Source organism: Manis javanica, chromosome 5 (genome assembly GCF_040802235.1).
Source record: "Manis javanica isolate MJ-LG chromosome 5, MJ_LKY, whole genome shotgun sequence".
Lineage (NCBI taxonomy): Eukaryota > Metazoa > Chordata > Mammalia > Pholidota > Manidae > Manis > Manis javanica.
Window position 1 is genome coordinate 42,480,733 of NC_133160.1, and position 24,529 is coordinate 42,505,261.

At 46.0% G+C, this 24,529-nt stretch overlaps 1 protein-coding gene and 1 long non-coding RNA gene across 4 annotated transcripts in view; one reads left to right on the plus strand and one right to left on the minus strand.

The window, feature by feature from the left end:
- Window positions 1-15,608, minus strand: part of BFSP1 (beaded filament structural protein 1) — a 35,465-nt gene extending 19,857 nt beyond the window's left edge. The window contains exons 1-3 of one of the 3 annotated variants that reach the window (XM_017654832.3): window positions 15,065-15,608; window positions 10,226-10,286; window positions 2,070-2,165 (exon numbers count right to left, since the gene is read on the minus strand). In XM_017654832.3, coding sequence (XP_017510321.3) covers window positions 2,070-2,165; window positions 10,226-10,286; window positions 15,065-15,441 — 534 coding nt within the window. In that variant the 5' untranslated portion in view covers window positions 15,442-15,608. Of the gene's footprint in view, window positions 1-2,069; window positions 2,166-10,225; window positions 10,287-11,131; window positions 11,223-14,919; window positions 15,007-15,064 lie in introns of those variants that run through there. The other 2 variants (XM_073236953.1, XM_073236952.1) reach the window with 2 other exon arrangements.
- A 4,469-nt stretch (window positions 15,609-20,077) lies between these two features.
- On the plus strand, window positions 20,078-23,010 carry LOC140849537 (uncharacterized). The gene is made up of 2 exons (XR_012131539.1): window positions 20,078-20,507; window positions 22,049-23,010. It is a non-coding gene; the product is annotated as an uncharacterized lncRNA (long non-coding RNA).
- Window positions 23,011-24,529: the final 1,519 nt, after the last annotated feature.

Consider the following 24,529-nt stretch of genomic DNA (forward strand, 5'->3'; position numbering starts at 1 on the left):
AGCTGCCCCTCTCCAGAGACCTGCCTTTGGCCAGACAATGGCCATCCTGTCCAGGAAGCTATGCAACCCCCCGAATCTTGCTTCATCCCCAACCTGAACCAATAACTTAAGTACAGAAGACCAACCCTCTTATCTCAAGGTGGGACCAACTCAAGGTGGTGTGATTCACATTCCGGAACTCCCCACCCCGGCCCCCACAGGATCAGGCTAAGGCTATACCCAGCTAACCCCACACCCTTGCCCAGCCCCTATCCCCTCTCTGGCATGCCCTCCACTAATACAGGAGTCACACAAAGGTCACACCTTCAGGCCCTGATGATAGGGACCCTGACCTAAGACACTATCTCATGGGGCTGTTGCTGGAATCCAAGGAGATAAGCACAAACCTTCCTGGTGTGTGTTTACACTATCATCCTTAGTGTCCTAAACGGCTCTGAAGAATGCTCTGAGCTGTTAGAAACTGCCCCCCAGGCACTGCCCCCAAGATTCCTGCAAAATACAGCAGCGGCAAGAAGGCAGGTGAGGAGGAGGAAAAAGGCCAAGCCTGACCGAGAGCTGGAGGAATGCCAAAGGGAGGGACTTCCTTCAGTGCAGAGAAAAGGGTCCCCCTTGTGCTGAAGCGGGCATACACCCAGCAGGAAGAGACTCTGATGTTTGCTGAGTGCTCACCACGCTCCAGGTTGAACCAAGTGTCACCTGTATTGTCACACTGCCTGAGTCTAGGTTTCCCCAGAAGCAAACTGTTGCAGATTGAATGTTGTGTGCCTCCAAAATTCACACGTTGGACCCAAAACCCACAAGAGGGTGACATCTGGAGGGGGGCCTTTGGGAAATAATTAAGTTTAGATGTGATCATGAGGGTGGGGCCCTCACCATGGGATCAATGCTCTTTAAGAAGAGACACCAAAGAGTTTGCCTCTCCCCACACACAGCTCCGAGAGGTCACGGTGAGAAGGCAGCTGCCTGCAAGCCGAGGAGAGGGCTCACACCAGACCTGGGCCATGCTGGCAACTTATCTTGACGTTCTGGCCTCCAGAACCATGAGAAATAAATTCCTGTTGCTTAGAAGCCACCCAGTCTGTGGTGCTTTGTTATAGCAACCCTAGTGGACTAAGATACAGACCCTGAGAGAAGGTGAAGATGCCAGGAAACATTATTAGAGCAGGGAAGTGAGACGGGGAAGGGAAGGCGGACATGGAGGATGTTCTCAGTGGAGTTAGCCCTGTGGGCACCTGGAGCTTGGCCCTCATGGGGAACTCTGGGAGCTGGTGCGGAACAGCAGGTGAGGGGGCTGGCGCTCGCTTGCACCACATGAGTCACTGGAGGCTGCTCGCAGGAAGCACTTCCCCACTGCCTCCTCTGAGGCACAGAGGCCCTCCTCTGCCTGGATAGTGTCCAGCAGCAGAGCTACAGTAGAGTACTGGTAGTTGGGTGGACACCAGAGCCCACTGGACAGGCCAGCCCCAGGACCATGGCCAGGCTCACAGGTCTGCCACACACAGAGCTGTGCAGAAGGCTGGCATTTGCATTTTGAAGATGAAGATGCTCTGAGAAGTTAGGCCACTCACCCACTGTCACACAGTTCCAGGATGTGATCTTTCAGGGCACCAAGGTCCCCCAAAGAGAGGCCTGTGAGAAGTTGGAGGGGGCAGGGGCAGGCCAGAGCACCACATGTGGGGAGAATCTTGAATGCCATGCATTCTCTCAGTTAACTAGCTCAGAGGCAGAGCTAAAATATGTGTATTTTCTGCATTTTCTGAGCTGCAACAATTGACAGGCTGTAGCAAAATCAAGACGGACCTACATAAAATTCCTTTGTCAATTGTAACAAACTACACAGATATTAGTTTGCAACGCCAGCCCTGGCACACCCACTGTTGCCTCCTCCTCATTCGCACCCAGCTCCCTAAGTGCTTTCCCACAACCAGCCCACTGCCCACTAGGTTCAGGGGCACTGCACACAAAGTAACCCCTTTGACTGACTCATTTTTCAGCCACAAGTACCCAGAACTTGTCTGTCCAAACTCAAACTAGGTTTCTAGGGAAGGGCTTCAGGTGTTCATGGTTACCTTTTTGTACCTGTCCTTCACCGCACTGATGTCATCCTGCAGAAACTGGGCTTCAATCTGCAGGTGCAGGTTATGCAGTAAGGCTTCATCAGCTTCCTGCAATGAGAAAGAGAGTAAGGCACACACCTGACTGAGGGGCTGCACAGTGAGGCAAGGTGCGTGGGTTTGAAGCTGGCCAAGTGTATATGCACGCAGACCCCCAAGGGACTTACTAAAATGCAGATTCTTGCTCAGTAGGTCTGGGAGGGTATCTTGAGATTCTGCATGTCTACCAAGGCATTAGGTTAGTCCACTGGATGTGGTCTAGAACAACACTTCTCAATAGAGAGTGATTTTTGCTTCCCTGGCAATATCTGGAGACATTTTTAATTATCACCACTGGGTCATCGGGTGGGGAGGGTGCTACTGGCATCTAGTGGGTAGTGGCCAGGGACACTGCTAAATATCCCACAACACACAGGACAGCCTCACACCACAAAGAACTCCCCGGTCCAAATGTCAACTGAGCCAGAGTTATGAAACCTCCATCTAGAAAGATCAGGACAAAGGGCATATTTACATGCCAATAACCTTAAATTTTAAGTTACATCTATCTTTATTCTGTATCTTATCATCTGTGAGTTGAGTTTCTAAGATTAAGAAATAGTTTTCCCTTAACACTGAAACCTTCATTTTAATAGTTTTCTCCCAAGGACTGTTGACGCTTAGCCCAAGACTATGTACAAAAGTAAAGATATGTATCTTACTTTCTATGTATCTTGCAAAATGCAATGGCCTCCCTGAACATTTTGATAATTCACTGACTTTTATCTCATTGATCTTGTTTGCACAAACTAAGTATGTTGAAGAACTATTTGTGCTCTTCATAAGACAAGGCCTGTGATGACTGGAGTTGATTTAAATGTTTTAGTGCAATATTATAGGTAAGCACTACTTGGGCCCCTCAAGATAGCCACTCTCCCCAAACACCTCTGCCATAAACACCTGCCAATACCCGAGGTTTTGCTAAGTGAATTTTTATTGACATATCAAGGAGCTCTTTAAAAAGCATGATGAAGGTGTTGGCAAAACTGGGCAGCTACATGCAAGAGAATGAAATTGGATCACTGTCTAACCCCATACACAAAAGTAAATTCAAAATGGATCAAAGACCTGAATGTAAGTCATGAAACCATAAAACTCTTAGAAAAAAATATAGGCAAAAATCTCTTGGACATAAACATGAGCAACTTCTTCATGAACATATCTCCCCAGGCAAGGGAAACAAAAGCAAAAATAAACAAGTGGGACTATATCAAGCTGAAAAGCTTCTGTACAGCAAAGGACACCACCAATAGAACAGAAAGCATCCTACAGTATGGGAGAATATATTCATAAATGACATATCTGATAAAGGGTTGACATCCAAAATATACAAAGAGCTCACACACCTCAACAAATAAAAAGCAAATAAGCCAATTAAAAAGTGGGCACAGGATCTGAACAGACACTTCTCCAAAGAAGAAATTCAGATGGCCAACAGAGACATGAAAAGATGCTCCACATCGCTAATCATCAGAGATATGCAAATTAAAACCACAATGAGATATCACCTCACACCAGTAAGGATTGCCACCATCCAAAAGACAAACAAGAAATGTTTGGTGAGGATGTGGAGAAAGGAGAACCTTCCTACACTGCTGGTGGGAATGTAAATTAGTTCAACCATTGTGGAAAGCAGTATGGAAGTTCCTCAAAAAACTAAAATAGAAATACCATTTGACCCAGGAATTCCACTCCTAGAAATTTACCCTAAGAATGCAGCAACCCAGTTTGAAAAAGACATATGCACCTGCATGTTTATCACAGCACTATTTACAAAAGCCAAGAAATGGAAGCAACCCAAGTGTCCACCAGTAGATGAATGGATAGGGAAGATGTGGTACATATACACAATGGAATATTATTCAGCCATAAGAAGAAAACAAATCCTACAATTTGCAACAACATGGATGGAGCTAGAGGGTATTATGCTCAGTGAAATAAGCCAGGTGGAGAAAGACAAGTATCAAATGATTTCACTCATCTGTGGAGTAAAAGAACAAAGAAAAAAACTGAAGGAACAAAATAGCAGCAGACTCACAGAACCCAAGAATGAACTAACAGTTACCAAAGGGAAAGGGACTGGGGTGGATGGGTGGAAAGGGAGGGATAAAGGGGAAAAAAAAGGGGGGGCATTATTATTAGTAGACATAATGTGGTGTGGGGGGCATTGGGTGGGCTGTATAACACAGAGAAGACAAGTAGTGATTCTATAGTATCTTACTATGCTGATGGACTGTAATGGAGTATGTGGGAGGGACTTGGTGATGGGGGGAGTCTAGTACACATAATGTTCCTCATGTAATTGTAGATTAATGATAACAAAATTTTTTAAAAAGCATGATGAATGTTAGCAAAAGGCTCTCATTTGTACAGGCAGATATGTGATTTGGCTAAAATATTTCAAAAACTCTCCACCCTTGCATTAGTAGAGTTAAGACAGGTATGTGGAACAGCCAAGATACTTTGAGACATTCCCCACCCTTGCACTAATAGGGTTTAGATTCCAGGGAGGTGTTTGGTTTGTACTTTTAGGAGTTCCTTTATTATTCCTACAAAAGACCACTGGTGTAGGAAGATACAGGATTGTCTGATGCTGACAATAATGATGTCCAAATTCTGACTCATTGTCTCACCTGCCATGAATGAGCTTTTCATGCAAACGGTTGCCTTAGCACATAAATCAGAGACCTGAGACTTCATGGAACCTAGAGAAGAGGGTGTATGAACTTTGGGGGGCCTGCATTAGAATAAATGCTTATCTAAGAAATAAACACCTGTGTAAATTTGGTCTGAAATATCAAGATTTGTTGGGGAGTGACTATTCCTTACCCATACAAACTTCTGAAGCTATTTACCTATCAAAAAGAGCTTGGAGTCTATCTTAAAGAAGTTCAGAGTTAGACAAAATCAAACTGGTCAATCTGCAATGGTTACAATGTTTCTGACAACATTCCCTTTTGTAAGGTTTGTGCAAATAAAAAATAAATAAGTTATTCGAAATACATCATTGTCCAAGCCTCAGGCATAATTTTAAATTTTCTAGTAGCCACATTAAGTAAAATAAGAAGAAATGGGTGAAATTAATTTTAATAACGTATTATATTTCACCCAATATACCAAAATGGTCTGAGAATGTTTTTTTAATCAGAAGTAAAAGAATGAACCGAATTACAAAAAGGGATGCATGTTTCCACGTACAGGGCTCTGAACTCCAGAACTATAATTAACAAGAAATCTAACTCTGGGTGTCCAGGTTCCAGCTCATTCTTTTGATGAATGACTCAATTGCTGACTTTTACTCTGCCTTCAGGGGCTAAATGAATGGGTCCTTAAGTCCTGTGTTACAGGGACAGTTATGCAGAGTTCAGTGAAAACTCTACAGTACTGTTCCTTTCAGGAGACGCACTGCCCACTCCTGGGAGATTGGAAGCTTACTGGTGCACTTGTGCAAATAAGGCATTAATTCCCCAGGGACAGCAGGTAGGCCCCTTGAAGGTCCTGGTGTCTTGCTCTCTGAATTATCCAGAACTATTGCAAAAGCCTTTGAAGTTCCAATGGTGTTGGAAAGAAAGCATGGATGTCTTTGCAGCAATGGGAAAGGGCTGAGGAAGCAGAAAGATCCTGGGTAATTTACAGACTCCAAAGGAAAAACAGCCAGACCTCTAGAAGGACAGAAAGCAGGGCCGTCCAGGAATTAAGCAGCAGGAGTTAATGGCACCACCCTCAGGATGACTGGCTCCAGCTGCATTCATCTCTGCCTCACAGGGGTCAACACTGTGAGGACCAGTGTGGGTCACATGACTGTCATCTTGATTGACAATCTGCAATGTTGAGAAGGAAGATCCAAATGTGCAGGGTGCCATCCTACTCCCTTCAGGAGCCATGGCTCACTGTGCAAGTGCTCTTCAACCCTGAGGATGGGGCACCCTTAGACAGGCAGGGCTAAATCTGGGGCAGAGGTGAAGGAGTGTTGGGTGAAGACCTTAAGCCAGTCCTCTGGATGCTTTCCTACCCTCCCTTGCCCCCACCACCCTCCATGGCCCTCTTCAGACTTCTGAGGATGAGGTGGGGCAGAGAATAGGCAAATGTATTACTTTTTGCCAAAAGCTAATCCACGATTGATTCATAGCTACTGGAGGTGAAGAACTGGAAATAGGGATTCAAGGACCATTTATATTACTAGTTATAAGATAAATCAAACACTCTCAATTTTTGAAACAGAAGGAACCCTAGAGGTCACTGGTCCTCAAAATTTTTAAGTCACATTTATCATCCCTCAAACAAAATATCCCAGGGAAGCCAATGTGTAGAAGCAAAGCAGATATGTGCCTCCTGAAGGACATGACTGGGGTGGGGAAGCAGGCCCCCGATAGATCTCACAACCCTCTCCCCCCAGAGACCCTTCAAGCAGCTCCCTGGAGCCTGAGAGCTCTGCCAAATGCAGCTCAGAAACTGAGTCCCCCTTACATGGGAAGGCAGAAGCCAGTGTGAGCCAGCGGGCCATGAAGCTCATTAACATAAGTAAACAGGAGACAACAGGACTGGAATCTATTTTGGGCTTCTCTCTACTAATCTTGAGTTGAAGGCTGAGACCTGATCCCATCCTGTAAGGTGCCTGCCTTTCTTCCTCTTAGGATCAAGCTGAAACAACCACCTTGGGTCTCATCAGCCAAGCCTTTGAAACTGCTTCATGGTGATAATAAAAGCCCAGCAAATATTTGTCCTTAAAATAGGGACTAAATAGATGCAAGCACACCTTCTTGCTCTGAAGACCATCATCTGATAAATTGCCCTGAAAACTCCTGAAAGATGAGTATGAATCACTGGCATGTGCAGTTGCTGAAATGCCAAGGAGAATTTACTGGGAAGTGTTTTCTTTTGTTTCCACCAGAATTCAGAAATGTGTGGACGCTTGTGTTTTTATTATGCTTTGGATGCTGTCAGCTGCATTTTCTAAAGCTCCACCAGCAGAAGCATCTAGATTTTTTGAATTGGGACTCTGGGTTAGTGGTCTACTTTTAGAAAACATTCCAACCCTAGTATTGTATATGTTTGAAATCCAGGCCAGTGGTTCTTCAAGCATGGTAAATGATGGATGACTTAAGATGATTAGAAATGTCACATGATTGGAGGTATGGAATATCTGGGGGACCCTAGACCTGCTGGGTCAGAATTTCTGGGGTCAGGGCCAGGAATCTGTGTTTTTACACACATTCCAGGTGATGTGATGCACACTGAAGTTTCAGAATCGCTTGTCTAGACCATTTTTAAGAAAAGGACTGGAGAAATAAATGGAGTCCAATGACCCCTTAAAAGCAGGCTTGCCAATACATTTGCAGAGATGCTAGACATTCCATTAAAAACCTGTTCGGTATCCACACCCAGACTTAAATTCAGCCTCTGAGTGGCCAACTTAAAAAAAAAGGCTTAAGAATGGGTATTCAAGTTCATTAAGATTTAGCTAATTAGAATTTCATTAAAAACACTTATTTCCATCCTGGATATTAAAAACCTTTCCAAAAATTTTAGGGTCACTTTCCTGCCAGGTCCTAAGGCAGGCCTGGAGGAAGGTCTTGGGCGTGTCTTACAATCCTCCACCCTCTCTCTGCAGGACTCCTGCTCTCTCCCTCTGCCATCTTCATTTACATCCTCAGAGGAATTCTTGGCTGTCTAAAGGCTGTGGCCCTGAAGGCGAAAGCTTCATGCCCCACCCCTTCAGCTCCTGGGTGCCCTTGCCTCCTGCTCTTAACCAGATGTATTTAGGATACACGAGTTACAGGGAAGAGCATATATGGCCACTTAGGTATTTCTTAAAACTGCTGTTAAGTGAAACATTTGACTAGACCCTATATCATTTCTAAATTCTGGGGATTTTAAAAGAAAAAGAAAGGAACCTTAAAGCCTGCTCCATACACAAACATACACACACACACTTCACCCTTGATCAACTCGGGGGTTAAATACCCAACCCCCCACCCCATGCAGTCAAAGTTTGTGTATAAAAAAAAAAATCCATGTATAACTTTTCACTCCTGAAAAACTTAACTACTAACAGTCTACTATTGACGAGAAGCCTTACTGATAACACGAACAGTTAATAAACACATATTTGTATGTTACATGATTATATGCTGTACTCTTACAATAAAGTAAGCCAAAGAAATTGTTTTTTCAAATTGTTGCAAATCTCCAAAACATTTTCTAACGTATTTATTGAAAAAAATCCACATATAAGTGGACTTGTGCAGGTTAGCAGTTCAACTCCATTGTCCAAGAGTCAACTATATGTATATTCATATATACATATGAATATATATATATAGACAATGTAGACAATGAGTCCTAGAGGTTACCCTAATCCAAATAGTTACGTTATTTAAGAGTCAACAGGATTTCTTACTACATTAAAAGTCTTAAAATCTGAATAACTTTGGCCATAGTATGTGAGTAATATATTGGGGAATTTATTGCATTTCAAATACAAGGCAAAGAGTGGCTTACTTTAGCTTATTTAGCTGCTAAAAATAAGGGAGCTCTGTTCTGGAGATTTAATTACATAAGCGGTATTAATAGATGACAGTTTTGTGAAAGCAGTGGGCAATCAGTCCTGTCTACATACACTGTGGTATTTTCCAGGCAAGATTCAAAGACTGGGTCAATGACACGACGGCAGCCCCACCTGGCATCCTGGGATTGCCAACAAAAGCAAGAATGGGAATAAGCTACAAGTGTCAGCTGGGTGATGCCAGATGCTAATAAGGCCCAAATCCCAGCTCAGACTTCCAACAGGCCTGGGGGCATCACAACCCAACAATACAGGCCAATCACTGAGCCTGTGTGTTCCAGGCTACCCATCACCCGCCACCTGGGTGTTTGTGTCCAGGGTGCTCATATATCCTGGCTGGCCTGAGACAGTCCAGTTTCTATCACCTTCCTAATTATTAACAGGACCTCCTTTCACACAGTGGCCTGGTTTGCTCACACAGAGAAGGGCACAGAAGTATTCACACAGTAGGTAACATGGACAAAGCAAAATCCAGTTTCTCTAGATCATGGTTCTGACATCCACCAATTAGCAAAATAATTGTAGACAACAAAGTCTGGGACAAAGCCTGGGAATGGCAAACATCCAGAGCTGATCCTGACTGTCTGAAGTGGTTGCAGACAGTGGAGAAGAATCTGAGGCCACATTTGAGCACAACTGGGAAGGGTGCTGTGTTTTATCAGCAATTCTGATGAGGTTACCAGCATGGAAGCAGAGGAAAGGGGGAAGCAGCCATGTGCCCAATACGAGCAACCCTTCAAGGAGATGGTGTCCATGGGTACTTCTGCTCAAATATTTGAGCTCTGAAATAATCAGAAAAGCATTATGCTTGCAGCTATTTGCCATCCCTGGTTTTGTCCAGCCCCTGTGGTCCAGGATTATTCTGCTATTTGGCAGTTTTCTACTGGCTGCAGCAGAAAATCCAATCAATAGGACGATGATGGAGAACCTGAAGGAAACTGCCTGCAAAGAGCAATTTCAGTCACCTCTACAGGAGGGTCTCCAGATGAAGCTAAGAATCCCGGGTGCCCCCACGTGGCTATTTTTCATGCTTCAAGATGGGAGAGTTTGAGGGGAAATAGAAATTTCTTCATCTGTTCTCTTGAGAGCTCTCCAGTAGAGCAATCTCAAGACTCTTAGCCAACAGAGCAGAGATAGAACACCCAAATAACCACTGGCTGAAGCAAGTTCCCTCCTAGGTTTGGTGTTTGGGGCCAGAACATCCAAATGGCAAAACCCCAGCTGGTCAGTGGAATGCTGGCACATTTTGACAGCCTCTCATAACCGATAAGCTGAATGGCCTGTAGGCTTCTCTCATGAGACCCAGTGTGCTGGGAGAGAGGAGTGTGCATCCGGGAGAGCAAGTTCACACAGGATTTAACTGACACTGTGAACTCAAAGAGAGTGACAGCAAAAGAAATGGGTGAACCCTAAAATAACACAGAGGAGGAATGTGAAATGGTCCTGTCTGCCACATGGCTCAGTCCTGGCACCGATCCACTTAAGCCCAAGGCCATGTGCAGCTCACCTTGTTCAGCCGGTCAAGCATTTCTTTGAGCAGCAGCTGACATTCACATTCGTTTTCATACCTGCAAATTAGACACACAGTGAGAGTTTGGCAGCTTCTGTCATTCTCTAATGAGTGATGCTCACATAGCGTTAATTTTAATCTGAGTACGATTCCCTCTCTTTCAGGAGAGGTTCTTAATTTTGAAGCAGTAGTAATGATGCATTCCCAAGCCCACTGCTTCCCAAATCTTTCACATCAGGGGTGCCATTCTGGTGGTACATCGGTCAAAAGAAAAGGAGTCTCCCAGCCTGGAGGCACCCCCCAGCACCCCCACCTCAATCTGAGGATGAAGGAATCCTACCTCAGCATACCTATAACCAAGTACAGCAGCAGCCCAGAGACCGGGGTGCCCCACAGATTTACAACACCCCTAACCTGACCTTGTGTGGGTTTCTTATACTGCTTTATTTATCCATGTGTCACTTTTTTTTTTAATCCTGACAAAACCCCGGAAGAGACCAGTTATTGTTGCCCCATGTGAAAGATGAGGAAACTGAGGTTGAGAAACTGGCCCAGGACCTCAGGCAGGTGCTCCAGGCACCCTAAGCTCTGAAGAAGCACCCCTGCCACCAAAGGCCTCCTCCAGGCAGGGGGCAGGGGGCCCACAGTCAGTGCCCTTGGGGGCAGGCCTCACTCTCTGCCAGAAGACGGGTGGGTGCATACAAATCCCAGCTCCCTTGCCCTAGGCTAGAACAGCTGAGGTGTGTCCTCCACTCCGGGGTAGCTCCAGCTGCCTGGCAGGGCAACTTGTGGAAGGAGGTACTCAGTGTTGGCTGCCTTCCCTTCCAGACTCCCTTTCTCACTCCCCAACAGGTGCTTCCTGAGGCCACCTCCCAAATAAGCTACCTGCCCTCAAATTCCTACCTCCGGCTCAGCTTCTGGAAGACTCCAAAGTAAGAGAGAGGTGCGATCAGGACTCATACTTGAGTCTGACTCCAAAAACGGTGCTCTGGGTAGAGGAAGGAAACCCCAAACATAAACATACACAAGATTAATTAAGCAATGGATACTAGGACAGGTGTATTGTTTCTCCTCCTCATCTTCTTCCCTGGACTTCTAGAAAATAATATGGATCAAGAAAGCAGAAAGATCCCAGAAATCATTATGGTTAGAAAAAGAATTTTCCTCCAGAGGCTATTTTGCCCTCTTGAGAAATAATGAAGCCCCTTTCCCAGTGACTGCCTCTTTGTTCCCTGTAAGAGGCCCCCAATATGCTTTCTGGCCTTAGTCCAGGAGTTAGAACCATTGATGTTGGGCAGACACACAGCTGTCTACATGGTAGACTACATTTCCCAGCTTTCCTTGCAGCGAGGTGTGGCCATGTGACTAAGTCCTGACCAATGGGAAACTGGCTTCCAGATATCTTTGGTAAGATGGTATAGGTGCCCTTCGGCACCCCCTCCCCCATTGCGCCCCTGACACATGGATGCTGCCTTCTGGAAGACCATGCAAATATCTGAACCCCAAATATCGTAGAGAGCCATGCTACACTACTTACCCAGAACTTACCCAAGAAAAAAACAAACTTCCCTCCTGGATAGGCCAATGTCACTTCGGAGTTTATCTCATTTGTGGCCAAAACTAATCCAAATTAGCACTCACCCCAACCCACGAAGCATAGCTTTCTGTGCACTTGCACACCCATGCCGTGGGCTCAAGTACTCTTGACACCATGGTGCTGTGTCCTCAGAATTAAAAAGAGCCCTGACCTGAAGAACAATCGGAATATAGCCTCTGTGTCCACATTCCCAGATCCAAATCCATCTAAGAAGCTCAGCTTTAACCAGTAAGCAAAACAAAGTGACACTAGCTTTACATTTCACATCACTATGTCACATTTAGCAGTTTCTTTCCTGTGTGGCTGTCATGAAGCCAGAAATTATTATTTTTAATGGTTAATTAGCTTTGAGAATAAAACTGTTAACAAAATCCAATTTTCTCATTGCTCTTCCTGCTAGAAAAATCTAAATTCTGTGGCTTAGAAACATGTTTGATAAATAACACTTTAACATGGTATCATGGGAAATGTTCATGTTGCAAAGACAAGTATAGATATTATCTTAAACACAAGTGATTTCAACATTAAAAATTCATGACAAGAATTCATGATACATTCATTTATACTCATGAAAGTGAATATACAAGTGAATTCATCAAGTGAAAAAAAAACTTCAGCTTCAATTATCTGTTTTACATAATTATTTTTGGTTTTCAGCAATTTGGATAATGCAACATATTTTGGTAGTTATATTTGTTTTTATTTCATTCTTGTTCTAGTTTGTCTTTGTTTAATGTGCTGAAGACTTGATCTTGAAACTATTCATCTATCCAGGTAGAGAATATGCCTAACAAGGCTACATATATTCTCCCATCTCTGCATTAATTTCATCTGGCTTTGTCTAGCTATCAACCTACCTCTGGAATGTAAAACCAGACTAGGTGTAGGTATACTCATACATGTATATACATGGGGATGGGGATGATTTTCATAGTAATTTTCAAATCCTAGTACTCAAGCTAGACTATCAAAACCTCCAAGGGGGCAATGGGAGGGAGAGACTAAATTAATGAGAATTATTAAATAAATCACAGAGCCTGAAGGGGCTGCTCCATGATAGACAGAACTCAGAACCAAGTGAAATCAGGAAAACTCAGCATGGCCATTCCTCAGTGAGGACTCAAAGGAGTTATGCTTGCCAAGCCAAATCACAGTGGACTCTGGCCTAATGGCCTAATGACCTAATCTAGGGTGTCCTGCTGACCCCTGGAGCTGCTTGGGTACATTCCCCTTTGCTTTAGAGAACATGAATTTCATTTGAATAAGATCCTATCTGTGGGCCTTGCTCCACAGGAATCCAAGATTGGCTTCTCTCCAAAATACAGTGTTCTAGAAAAAGTATGGGCCCACAGCAAGAAAACCTGAGTTCAAGTCCTGCCACCCACAGGGCCTTTCCAAGCCTCAGTTTTCCCCTAAAGGGCTGTAACAGGTAGATTTCCCTTCTTCTAACTCCAGATCTGTTTCTGTGGAACAAAAGCAGAAATAGAAGGACTGATAGTGATGGAATCAATTATTTTGATCTGATAAATATGCTCACTACACAATGTTGAATACTTGCCCAAACTTCAGACTGAGAGTATGGAACTCAAAGATGGAGCACATGTGGAGAAAACCCTCTGGTTACCCTAGATCAGGGCTCCCACACCTGGATGTTAACTGGCATTTACCAGTGGGGCGCCTAAAAATTTAAATGCCACCTGAGGACAGGCCTGGACATCTTTATTTTTTAAATTAATTTATACCATTTTTAAATGGATCAATCTCTTACATGGTTAGACAATATTTTTTTAATTACATAAAAAGAAGTTCAGCTGAAAGTCTCCCTCCTGCCTCTGTCTCCCCATTGGCCAGTTCCTACTCCCTATCCCCCACATAACCAGTGTCACTAGGTTTGTGTGTGTGCTTGTGTCCTCTTTTTTCTTATGCAAAGCAAAAGAAATCTATTCTCCCCCCTTTCTTTCTTAAATATATAATAATAATAATACACTTTTTCTAACTGCATAGTATTCCACTGCATGAATGGAGCACAATTTTGGACCCTGTCTCCTCTTAACTGGCATTTAGGTTGGTCCCAGGCCTCTGCTATTGCAGGTCACGCTATGGTGAATATCCCTGTGGGCATGCCCTTTGACATTTGCCAGAGTATCATAGAATAAATCCCTTCCAGTGGCCCTGCTGGGTCAAAGTACACCAGCATTTATAACTTGGAAAAATGTTGACAACTTGCTGAGCATTCTTTTTCTTTTTATTCAGCTCTTCAGGTGATTTTACCCCCTTATTCAGTCTGTCAAAAGGGAACCATGATGCGGAGCAGGGTTTCTGAAACTTCAGTGTTTAACTTCTGAAACTACGGATCACCTAGGTGTCTTGTTCAAATGCAGACTGATTCAGGAGCTTTGGAGTGGGCCCAGGAGTCTCCATTTCTAACCAGCTCCTGGCTGATAGAAATTCTGCTGGTCTATGGCATTGCACTTTGAGTAGCAAGACCAAGGAGGACACACACTGAAATAGTTTTCAGGTGTGGACTGTGATGCAGTGAAGATTGGATTAGATTTAGCATGCCCAGGACTTGAATCCCAGTCAACATAGAATTTCATTAACTGTGAGACCTTACTCCACATTCCTACAGTTTCTGAGCCTCAGTCTCCTCCTCTGGTGCAGTACCAACTATTACAGGATAAGGCTGTGGGAACTGAATAACATGGATACATTTCAAAACCACTGTGCTGAGCACAGGGAGCTAGGCATACCAAGTACATCTGCAAGATTTCATTTTTGTGAAATTCTAGATCAGGCAAAATTAATAAGTGGAGATGGAAATCAGTAGGGTGGGTGCCTCTGGGCTTTTTGGGGGAGAGGGCAAGGGAGATTGGGAAAAGGCAGGAGAAAATTTTCTCGGGCAGGCAATGGAAATACCTTGTTTGTTTTGGTAGTTACATGGGTATATACGTTGTCAAAACTCATTCGACTATGCACATAAAATGTGTGTGCTACTGTATGTAACCTATACCTAAATTTTAACATTAAAAAAGATAGCATTTCATGTAATGTAGTGCCATCAAAATGGAAGCTGGTTAATCTTAGGTAAACGCACCACTTGGGCGCGCTCTGCAGGGATGAAGTCAGCGGTCGCCAGACAGGGCCGGCCGCGCGCTCCCGGACCTGAGCCACTGGGGCCGCCCACGCCCTGCCTCGGTTTCGCCGCCACCACCACCACCCCACCTCGCGCCGCGGCTCACTTGCTCCGAAACTCGTCGAGCGCCCGCTGCGCCTCTGCGCCTTGGCGCTCCAACCGGGTGCGCTCGGTCGCTAGGTCCCGGACGCGCTGGCGGTTGCCCTCAACGTGGCGGGCGAGGGCGTCTTCGGGGCCGGCCAGCTCGCCCAGGCGCTGGAAGGCGTCCAGCTGCCGCCGGAGGACTGCGTGGCGCTGCTCGAGCGCGCGGGCCCGCTGGACGTGGGCGGCCACGCGCTCGCCGAGGCCCTGCAGCGCCGCTAGGTTCGGCGCGGTCGCTGAGCCCTCCAGCAGGCTGCCCGGCTGGCCGATGTGCGGTAGCGCCTCCTCGGCGCGTTCGTACTGCTCCTTACGGCTCTGGAAGACGTAGCTGCGCCGGTACATGGCTCAGCGGACTGGCCGGCGCGAAGAGCCGGCTCCCGGAGGCCTCGGCCGGGCCAGCAGCGCGCTAAATAAACTTCGGCGGCCGCTGGCAGGCTGCTGGAACTTTCCAGAGCTCATCAGCTGTCGAGCTCAACACTGCCCAGCCTCGGGAAGAATAAAAGAGCAGCAGGCCCGCTTTTGTGCAGTGGATTAGCGCACCGTACAGCTCTGGGGGTTGGAAGGTTAAATTGGGCAGTGAGGTTTTTGTTCGACGTTGTTAAAGCTGGTTGCTCTCTGATTGAGTGGAGGGTCAGGAGAACAAGAGAGGCAGGACTGCTTCCACTGGAAATTGTGAAGGAAGTCCAAGGAGCTTGTTAAACTTGGACTACCTCAAGAACCCAAGGACCACCTCAAGAACCCAAGGACCCCTTGCTTTGCCCTCCAGTCCTTCACACCCCTTCTCTCTCCTTGAGTCAAGCTCTCAATGCTGGAACTTGTTAATACCATTTTTTTTCTAATTACTTAAGCAATTCTTTTTCCTAACTTCAACATGACATTTAGGAGCCCTCCTTATGTTAAGGGTTCTTAACCATGGATGAAAAATTAAGTGGCACATCTCTATAAATTGTGAGGTGTGTTCCAAGTAAGTTCTTAGTAATACTTGAACATTTGTGAATAATCTGATTTTTGTACAATAACTTAGGAAACAGATGCACAGTTATCCTTATTATGTTACCCTTGCTCTCATGGATTGTGACATCTTTTCTGGAGGAGAAACATCTAGAGCTCCATCAAGGCATTAGCATAATAGATTCTTTGAATTTAAAAAGTCCTACAAGTTAAAGATTTAATAAATAGGCCAAGATTTAATTAATAGGCCAACTCTCAATTAGATAATAAAGATAATTTTTTGCCATTAAGTTTCATTTTAATTTGTATCATGGATATAACAAAGTTAGACTTAGACAAATATAAAAGTGAATTGCGGGTGTTGAAAGAAATAGCATTTGAAGAGAATGTTCCTAAATATAAACATTTTTTCATATCTCCAATTTAAAAAATCATTTTTAAAAGGCTGTTTTCATAAAAATAAGGATTAGCAGTACCATGTAATAAACAGCTATATGGATTGCACATACTATTCTACAAATTAAAGTTATAGTTATCAAAGATCAAGAAAATCACTTGTTGAGTTTATTATGGTTTATTATTTTTCTAAAAAGACTCTAAGATAATGGATCCAGTGTGGAATGGATTCAGGCTGGTCTGAAGTTGTGCTGGTGGTGTTTCTTTTCTTAAACCATTTTTAAAACTAGATTTTATGATCAAATGAGGACAGCCACATGGTTATATTTTGTAGGTACATATATACCATGCTGATGGCATGGTAAATATGTTTCAGTCTTTCTGGAGAACAAAACCAAGGTTAGACAAGAGTTAGAAAATCATTCATTCCATTTGACATCATGTATTGGTCAGATATTGCTACAGAACAAACTGACCCCAAAACTAAGTGGCATACAAGAAATATTTATCACCACACTCCCAGGTCTGCAGGTCAGCTGGATAGCTCTCCTCCAAGCTGCAGGTCTTCCAATCAGGTGGGGCAGCTCTGCACCAAAGGTGTATCATCCTCCCAGGACTAGCAAAGACAAGGAGAGAAGGACAAGAGCCAGCCTTTGTTTGCATCATGTTTGGTAACATCCTGTTGTTCAAAGCAAATCAAGCACACAGCCATAGCAGAAGTCAAGAGTTGGGAAGAAGCATGGCCCACCCCAGGTCCATGGTAAGGGTGTGGGTGTGTCACTTTATCACACCTGAGTGAAGAACTGGGACCAGCAACCCAGTCTACCACACGTTGTAATCCCTTTTGAGAAAACTACATCCCAGAAACATAACAAAGGAAAAATATTATTTCAATTTAATCCAGTTGAACAAATACTTAGAAAACATCTACTCATAAAGCTCAGGGAGTTAAATACTAAACAAGGTCAAGTCCCTACCCTCAAGGTTCAGGAGGCAAATTCCTACTTGACTAATAAAGACATGAGGAAATCTGGGATAAATCCTAAGGCAGAGATCATAGGAAAATGCTGGTTGTACCAAAGGGAATCAGCAGTGAGTAGTGGGTAGGTAGGTAGGGAAGTTAACATTCCAGACAGAACAGCATAAATAAGGTGTGAGAGCAACTCATGTGAGAAGAACCAGAGTGACCCATAAGCTCCTGGACAAGGGGAGGCTGATTTATGGGGAGGCTCATTTGAGGCGAGCTTGGCAAGAAAGATCCCAAGGAAGGAAAGTTTGAAGGGAGGGCTGGGCTTCCCATTAGTTGTAAGTAGACTGAATATGGGCATTATCTCTGCTCCTTCCCCCTCAAAAAGGCAGCAAATATTTCTTTTAGATCAAAACTCCACAAAAATAAGGATGAAAAGATCACAGAGGACAAGGTATGTCAACAAATTTCCAGAAGGCTGAGCAGAGACAGATTAGTGGCGACTGACCTAGCACAGTGGAGAAAGCTGAAACTTGAATGCCTCAGAGGGGAATGGGAAGGAAAACAAGCTGGCTCATGCGAGAGAAACTCAGAAAAGCTTGTGAATCAGATGTACCAGATACAGCAGAAGGTGGGGGTGTTAAAAGCTAAACCAGAGAGGCGGCTGAGAATCTGCACAGGAGCAGTTCAAATTTCAAGTCTCCTTCCACATTCCTGCACAGCCAGGCAACTCACTACCCAACCCCCATCATGACAGAAGACCTGCAAGTTATTCTCTGCCCATCCCTCAGGGCAGCACAGATGCATAGCTTGAAGCCTTTCCACCAGACTGGACCAATTTACACACAGATCATCCTAGAAAGGCTTGTGTATAAAATGGCCAGAACCCCAGAGTGAAAGGAAGCCCCCTGGCTCCCCAACCCCATTCCCTGCTTCCTTCTCTATCAGGCCCCAGTCTCTAAGACCAGCTGTTGAGACACTCATCCACCCTGTGAGGAGTCAGCATGAAGAGTGACAACAGATGGAGAAAAACACTCAGAAGCAAGGCTCCCTCGCCCAGTAACACACACAGGTGACTTTGAAGACTTTCTGAAAGTAAAGCCATAGATGCAAACACAGTCAAGGCAGGAGGGCTCTAAGTACCCAACCTGCTTTTCTCAGGATCTAATACCAAAACTGAAGCAAATATCAACTAACCCAGATTTGTTTGATGACAGTTGTGTTCCCTGTGGTTTTAGACTTATGGGCACCAGTTAGAGCCTTGACACAAATGTAGTGCATGATCTTGAGTAGGATTCTAGAACAACAAAAGTCCAAAAAAAGAACATCATTGTGATGACTGATGAAATTTAAATACAGAATATGGATTAGATAATAATATTGTGACTTAAAATGCCTGGTTTTGATAATTGTACTATGGCATGTAAGAAAATGACCTTATTCTTAGGAAATACACACTGGTTTAAGGGATAATGAGGTACAATCTCTAACTTCCTCTCAATGATTCAGAAAGCAAATAATATATATACATATATAATACACAAACATATAAATACATAGAATAATAAAGCAAATGGAGTGTCGCGTGCCCTGTCCTCGCCGGCAAGAACAGCATGCAACAACAGCAGGATTCTTCTGCAGAAAGCTTTATTCTTCAGCTCTTTGTGAAACAAATGAGTTGGGCAGGACCCAGAGGGGAAGGAGAGGCTTGCTTATATAGTTCTCATGCTCTGACCTGGTTGGTGCGGCTCCATATGCCTTATTAGCATAACCATTTGGTGGGTCTCATTGGTCCTTATGCCAAGGCGCAATTAGCATGTAGTTTAGTGGTGTGGGATGATTTGTCATTAGGAAGTTCGGGGCCTTCCGGCTGCCCTGCATGGGGCGCTATTTTCTGAGCGCGGCTGCCAACATCTCCCCCTTTTTTGTCTAACAGAAGCTCAAGGCGGAACTTGCCAGCAGAGGCGGAGACAGAGGCCTGACCTCCATCATACTTCCTGATGCCCCCTTTTTGGAGAGGGGTTCTGGGCATCTACCCCTATGCAGTCAGGCATGCCTCTCAGAGGGGTCCAAGACCTCTTGCAGTGCTTTGCCTCACATCCTCTGGCTGGCGTTGGGACCGCTTGGTACAAAGGGTTTGGACCCTTTTTCTCAACCCTCTTGCACCATGAGCTTCTTAAAGAAAGCTGTGATTAAGCATTGAGGTACTCGGGCCTGGTGCAGTGCCACATGGGCTCAGGGTGCAAGAGCTACCTCAAGCTAAAGCCGAGCTTCCTTCTTAAGCATGTTGAGCCACACTTGGGGAGAGGCGCCAACGTCTATCGCCATTAGGGCTTGAGCAAGGATCACCTTGTCCTGCTTATGTTGGTTGCGGAGTCTACATAACAACCAGAGTAAGAGCATGAGACCTCCAAGCAGGAACACGCCCATCCCAGCCATGCCCGCCCACTCCTTGACGTGGGAGAGAGCTCTGAGGAACCAGGAAGAGAGTCCTTCCGCTACGGAGATATCTAGACGGGTGGAGTTGATGTGGATAATTTCTCGCCGCAGCTCTTCTAGTGTCCCATCGAAGTCTTGGGACCAGTTTCCTGAAAGATACTGGGACAGGTCTCGTGACAGATTAGCTGCCCGTGTAAAATTTTTATATTGAATGCTAGTGTTGGCAGCCGTGCTCAGAAAATAGCGCCCCATGCAGGGCAGCCGGAAGGCCCCGAACTTCCTAATGACAAATCATCCCACACCACTAAACTACATGCTAATTGCGCCTTGGCATAAGGACCAATGAGACCCACCAAATGGTTATGCTAATAAGGCATATGGAGCCGCACCAACCAGGTCAGAGCATGAGAACTATATAAGCAAGCCTCTCCTTCCCCTCTGGGTCCTGCCCAACTCATTTGTTTCACAAAGAGCTGAAGAATAAAGCTTTCTGCAGAAGAATCCTGCTGTTGTTGCGTGCTGTTCTTGCCGGCGAGGACGGGGCGCGCGACAAGTGGTGCCGAATCCCGGGAACCAGAACATCACCGGCACAGGGAGGACCCTTCAGACATCTGGAGAGGATTCAGAACTGCAGGTCAGAAGAAAGCCCGGAGGGGTAAGTTCCGAGAGGCCCCTGCTTTTTAGGATAATGGTTGATGGTTCTCTGTAAATAAGGAGGCACCATGGGGAATGCACCGTCATTAGTCACGGCGCTGCAGACAGCTCTCAAAGAGCGAAACTTGAAGGTCTCCAGCAAAGTCTTAGGATCTTTTGTGAAGGAGATAGACCGTGTGGCCCCCTGGTTCATTTGTTCAGGGTCCCTCTCAATCCCGAGCTGGGACAAACTGGGGAAAGATCTTGATAGAGAGGAGGAGGAGGGTAGCCTGAGGGGAGGCACCAGGCCCCTCTGGAAACTGATTAGAGCTTGTCTGCAAGATGAGAGATGTGAAAAGGTAATTAAAGAAGGTCAGAGAGCATTGACAGATATCCAAGAGAGCATGTCAGAAACGGAACGGGAAACAGAGAGCGCGCGCGGCCGAAAAAAGGCCACAAAAACGAAGGTAAAGAAACCTCAGAGTGAGGGAGAAAGCCCGCCTAGGGCAAAAGCGAAAGAGCCCCGAGAAGCGAGTGACAATCGCCTCGGAGAAAATAGTAAATACCCCTGGAAAGAGTTGAGGGACCTCCAACTCTCCAATAGGGAATCTGAGGAGGAATTAACGTCCGCAGAGGAAGGGGAAGAGAATAAAACCGCAGAGTGCAGAAGTAAGGGAACCAGCAAAGTTGAAAAGCGGACCAAGGAAAAAATGAAAGCAGGGTGTCCCCCGACGCCCTTTGCCCCGCCACCTTACGTGAGTGGCGCACTCTCCTTTTGCCACCCAGATACTCTTCAGGCAATTAGACAAATGTTTCCTGTATTTGAGGATAATGGCGTACGCTCTCACCAGCCCCTGAGCCATAAACAAGTTAAGGAGTTAGCAGAATCCGTTCGGGCTTATGAAGTCAGTGCCAACTACACCATAGCACAAGTTGAGAGATTAACAGAGACAGCCATGACACCCGCAGACTGGCAATATGTAACTAAGGCATGCCTTTCTAGTATGGGGCAATACATAGAATGGAAGGCATTGTGGCATGATATCAGTATGACCCAGGCACGCGCAAACGCGGCCGAAGGACAGCCTGTGTGGTCATATGATATGCTGACGGGCCAAGGACAGTGGGTAGCCAACCAGACCGCCTTCCCCTCACAGGTATACGCACAAATAAACACGTGCGCCGCCAAGGCATGGAAAGCCCTCACCAACAAAGGAGAAGTATCAGGCAATTTGACAAAAATTATTCAGGGGCTGAGCGAGCCATTTTCTGACTTTGTCGCTCGTATGATGGAGGCCGCAGGCAGAATATTTGGAGATCAGGAACAAGCAATGCCCCTAGTGGAGCAATTAGTATTTGAACAATGTACCAAGGAATGCAGACAGGCGATAACACCCTGGAAACAGAAAGGGATACACGCTTGGTTGAAAGCCTGTAGAGAAATAGGAGGGCCACTCACCAACGCGGGCCTAGCCGCAGCCATATTACAGAGCCACAAACAAGCCAGGATCACTAACAGAAGTATTAAATGCTTTCACTAATCTGTCACGAGGCCTGTCCCAGTATCTTTCAGGAAACTGGTCCCAGGACTTTGATGGAGCACTAGAACTGCGGCGAGAAATAATCCACATCAACTCCACCCGTCTAGATATCTCCGTAGCAGAAGGACTCTCTTCCTGGTTCCTCAGAGCTCTCTCCCACGTCAAGGAGTGGGCGGGCATGGCTGGGATGGGCGTGTTCCTGCTTGGAGGTCTCATGCTCTTACTCTGGTTGTTATGCAGACTCCGCAATCAACATAAGGACAAGGTGATCCTTGCTCAAGCCCTAATGGCGATAGACATTGGCGCCTCTCCCCAAGTGTGGCTCAATATGCTTAAGAAGGAAGCTCAGCTTTAGCTTGAGGTAGCTCTTGCACCCTGAGCCCATGTGGCACTGCACCAGGCCCGAGTACCTCAATGCTTAATCACAGCTTTCTTTAAGAAGCTCATGGTGCAAGAGGGTTGAGAAAAAGGGTCCAAACCCTTTGTACCAAGCGGTCCCAACGCCAGCCAGAGGATGCGAGGCAAAGCACTGCAAGAGGTCTTGGACCCCTCTGAGAGGCATGCCTGACTGCATAGGGGTAGATGCCCAGAACCCCTCTCCAAAAAGGGGGCATCAGGAAGTATGATGGAGGTCAGGCCTCTGTCTCCGCCTCTGCTGGCAAGTTCCGCCTTGAGCTTCTGTTAGACAAAAAAGGGGGAGATGTTGGCAGCCGCGCTCAGAAAATAGCGCCCCATGCAGGGCAGCCGGAAGGCCCCGAACTTCCTAATGACAAATCATCCCACACCACTAAACTACATGCTAATTGCGCCTTGGCATAAGGACCAATGAGACCCACCAAATGGTTATGCTAATAAGGCATATGGAGCCGCACCAACCAGGTCAGAGCATGAGAACTATATAAGCAAGCCTCTCCTTCCCCTCTGGGTCCTGCCCAACTCATTTGTTTCACAAAGAGCTGAAGAATAAAGCTTTCTGCAGAAGAATCCTGCTGTTGTTGCGTGCTGTTCTTGCCGGCGAGGACGGGGCGCGCGACATGCTAGTGATGCAGAGGGCACGATATTTCCGCTCACATCCCAATTGGGCCATTTGCCAGAGCACCTCCATTTGTTCCTCCACGAGATCTATGCGTTGATTGAGGATCATTATTCCTCCTTTCAGTTTGCCATCAAGTGTGGACTGTTGGTCCAGGGCAGAAGCTACTGAGGCTGCAAGGTTATTGAGCTCTGTAGCCGATTTGATGGAGGTGTCTAAAGCTATACCAGCGGCGGTGGCTGCGACCGCGGTCGCGGAGATCAGGAGCACTATGGCGGCTGTAACACCGAAATCGCGCCTTTCTCGAAACAGAGTCATGGTGTTAGGGGCGTCTACGGGAACAGGGACCCAACGGGGGATGCGGACTACCAAAGCATTGGTAAAGTTACGCGCATCCCAACACTGAGACAGAAAGCAGGTTTCATTGGAGCAGGAGTCAAAGCTACTATTGGATAAGATAAACAGAAATGGGGGGTATACGCATACTGGAGAAGGTGGAAAAAGGGAATTAGGTGACTCTGGACCTGATTTTGCTGAACACGTGTAGTTCTCGTTGTTATGGGTCATGATCATGTTCCAGTGTGCGCGCATGTGGTTATTCTCGCACCAAAAGGTGATATTTTTTACACCGATTCCCCCACCCTGGAGGGCGGAAAAGGGGGAGAGGTCGGTACACGAGCCATTGACTCCACACAGCATCCATTTATGGAAGGGGTTCATGCTCAGCTGCTGACGAAACTCGCCTTCGAGCACCTTTACTGGCCACCAAGCCTCATTGGCTGGCCGTCCCTCCATATCTGGGGAGATGGTAAACTCCTGCCTCTCAGTTGCCCACGTTACTACAGTTGACTGACAGTCAGTCCAGGGCCACAGCTCTCCCTCATAGTCGCCCACACAATGGGAGGCATATTTGGGTTGACGAGGCCTGTCGGTGGAATTGTTCCTGGGAGAGTGTACAAATGTGCCATTGATCCAGAGAACCATCTGGTGGATAGTCATGTTCTTATAGGACGGGCTCCCTTCCTTATTAGGCCCTTCAAATTTAGCTGACATAACGGGGAGGCTACTGGCCTCTAGAATTATGTCACTGAACCATCCGTATTTCCTCCGTTTCAGGGAGATACAGCCAGCTAGATTCTGAGTGGTGAAGCATAATGACCCATTAGTTACGAAGGATCGGTTTTCTCCCAGGGGAGCTACTAGGGTGTCTTTAACTAGGTAGGGCAAGTTCATACTAGCATTGGTAGTGAAAAAGCGCGGAAAAATGGCTGCATTGAAACGGACAGGCATAGGCTTAGGAAAGGCAGACAGGATTCCCCATCTCAATACTCCCTGAGTCGGGGTCTCCAGTGTCAGGAGCAGGGTCAGGAGGTACAGCGAAGTCATCTCCTTTGTTTAGGACTTTCCTCGTTAGGCGCTCCGGGATCCAGAAGGGATTTTCTTCACCCTGGGGGAAAACACACACAGCTC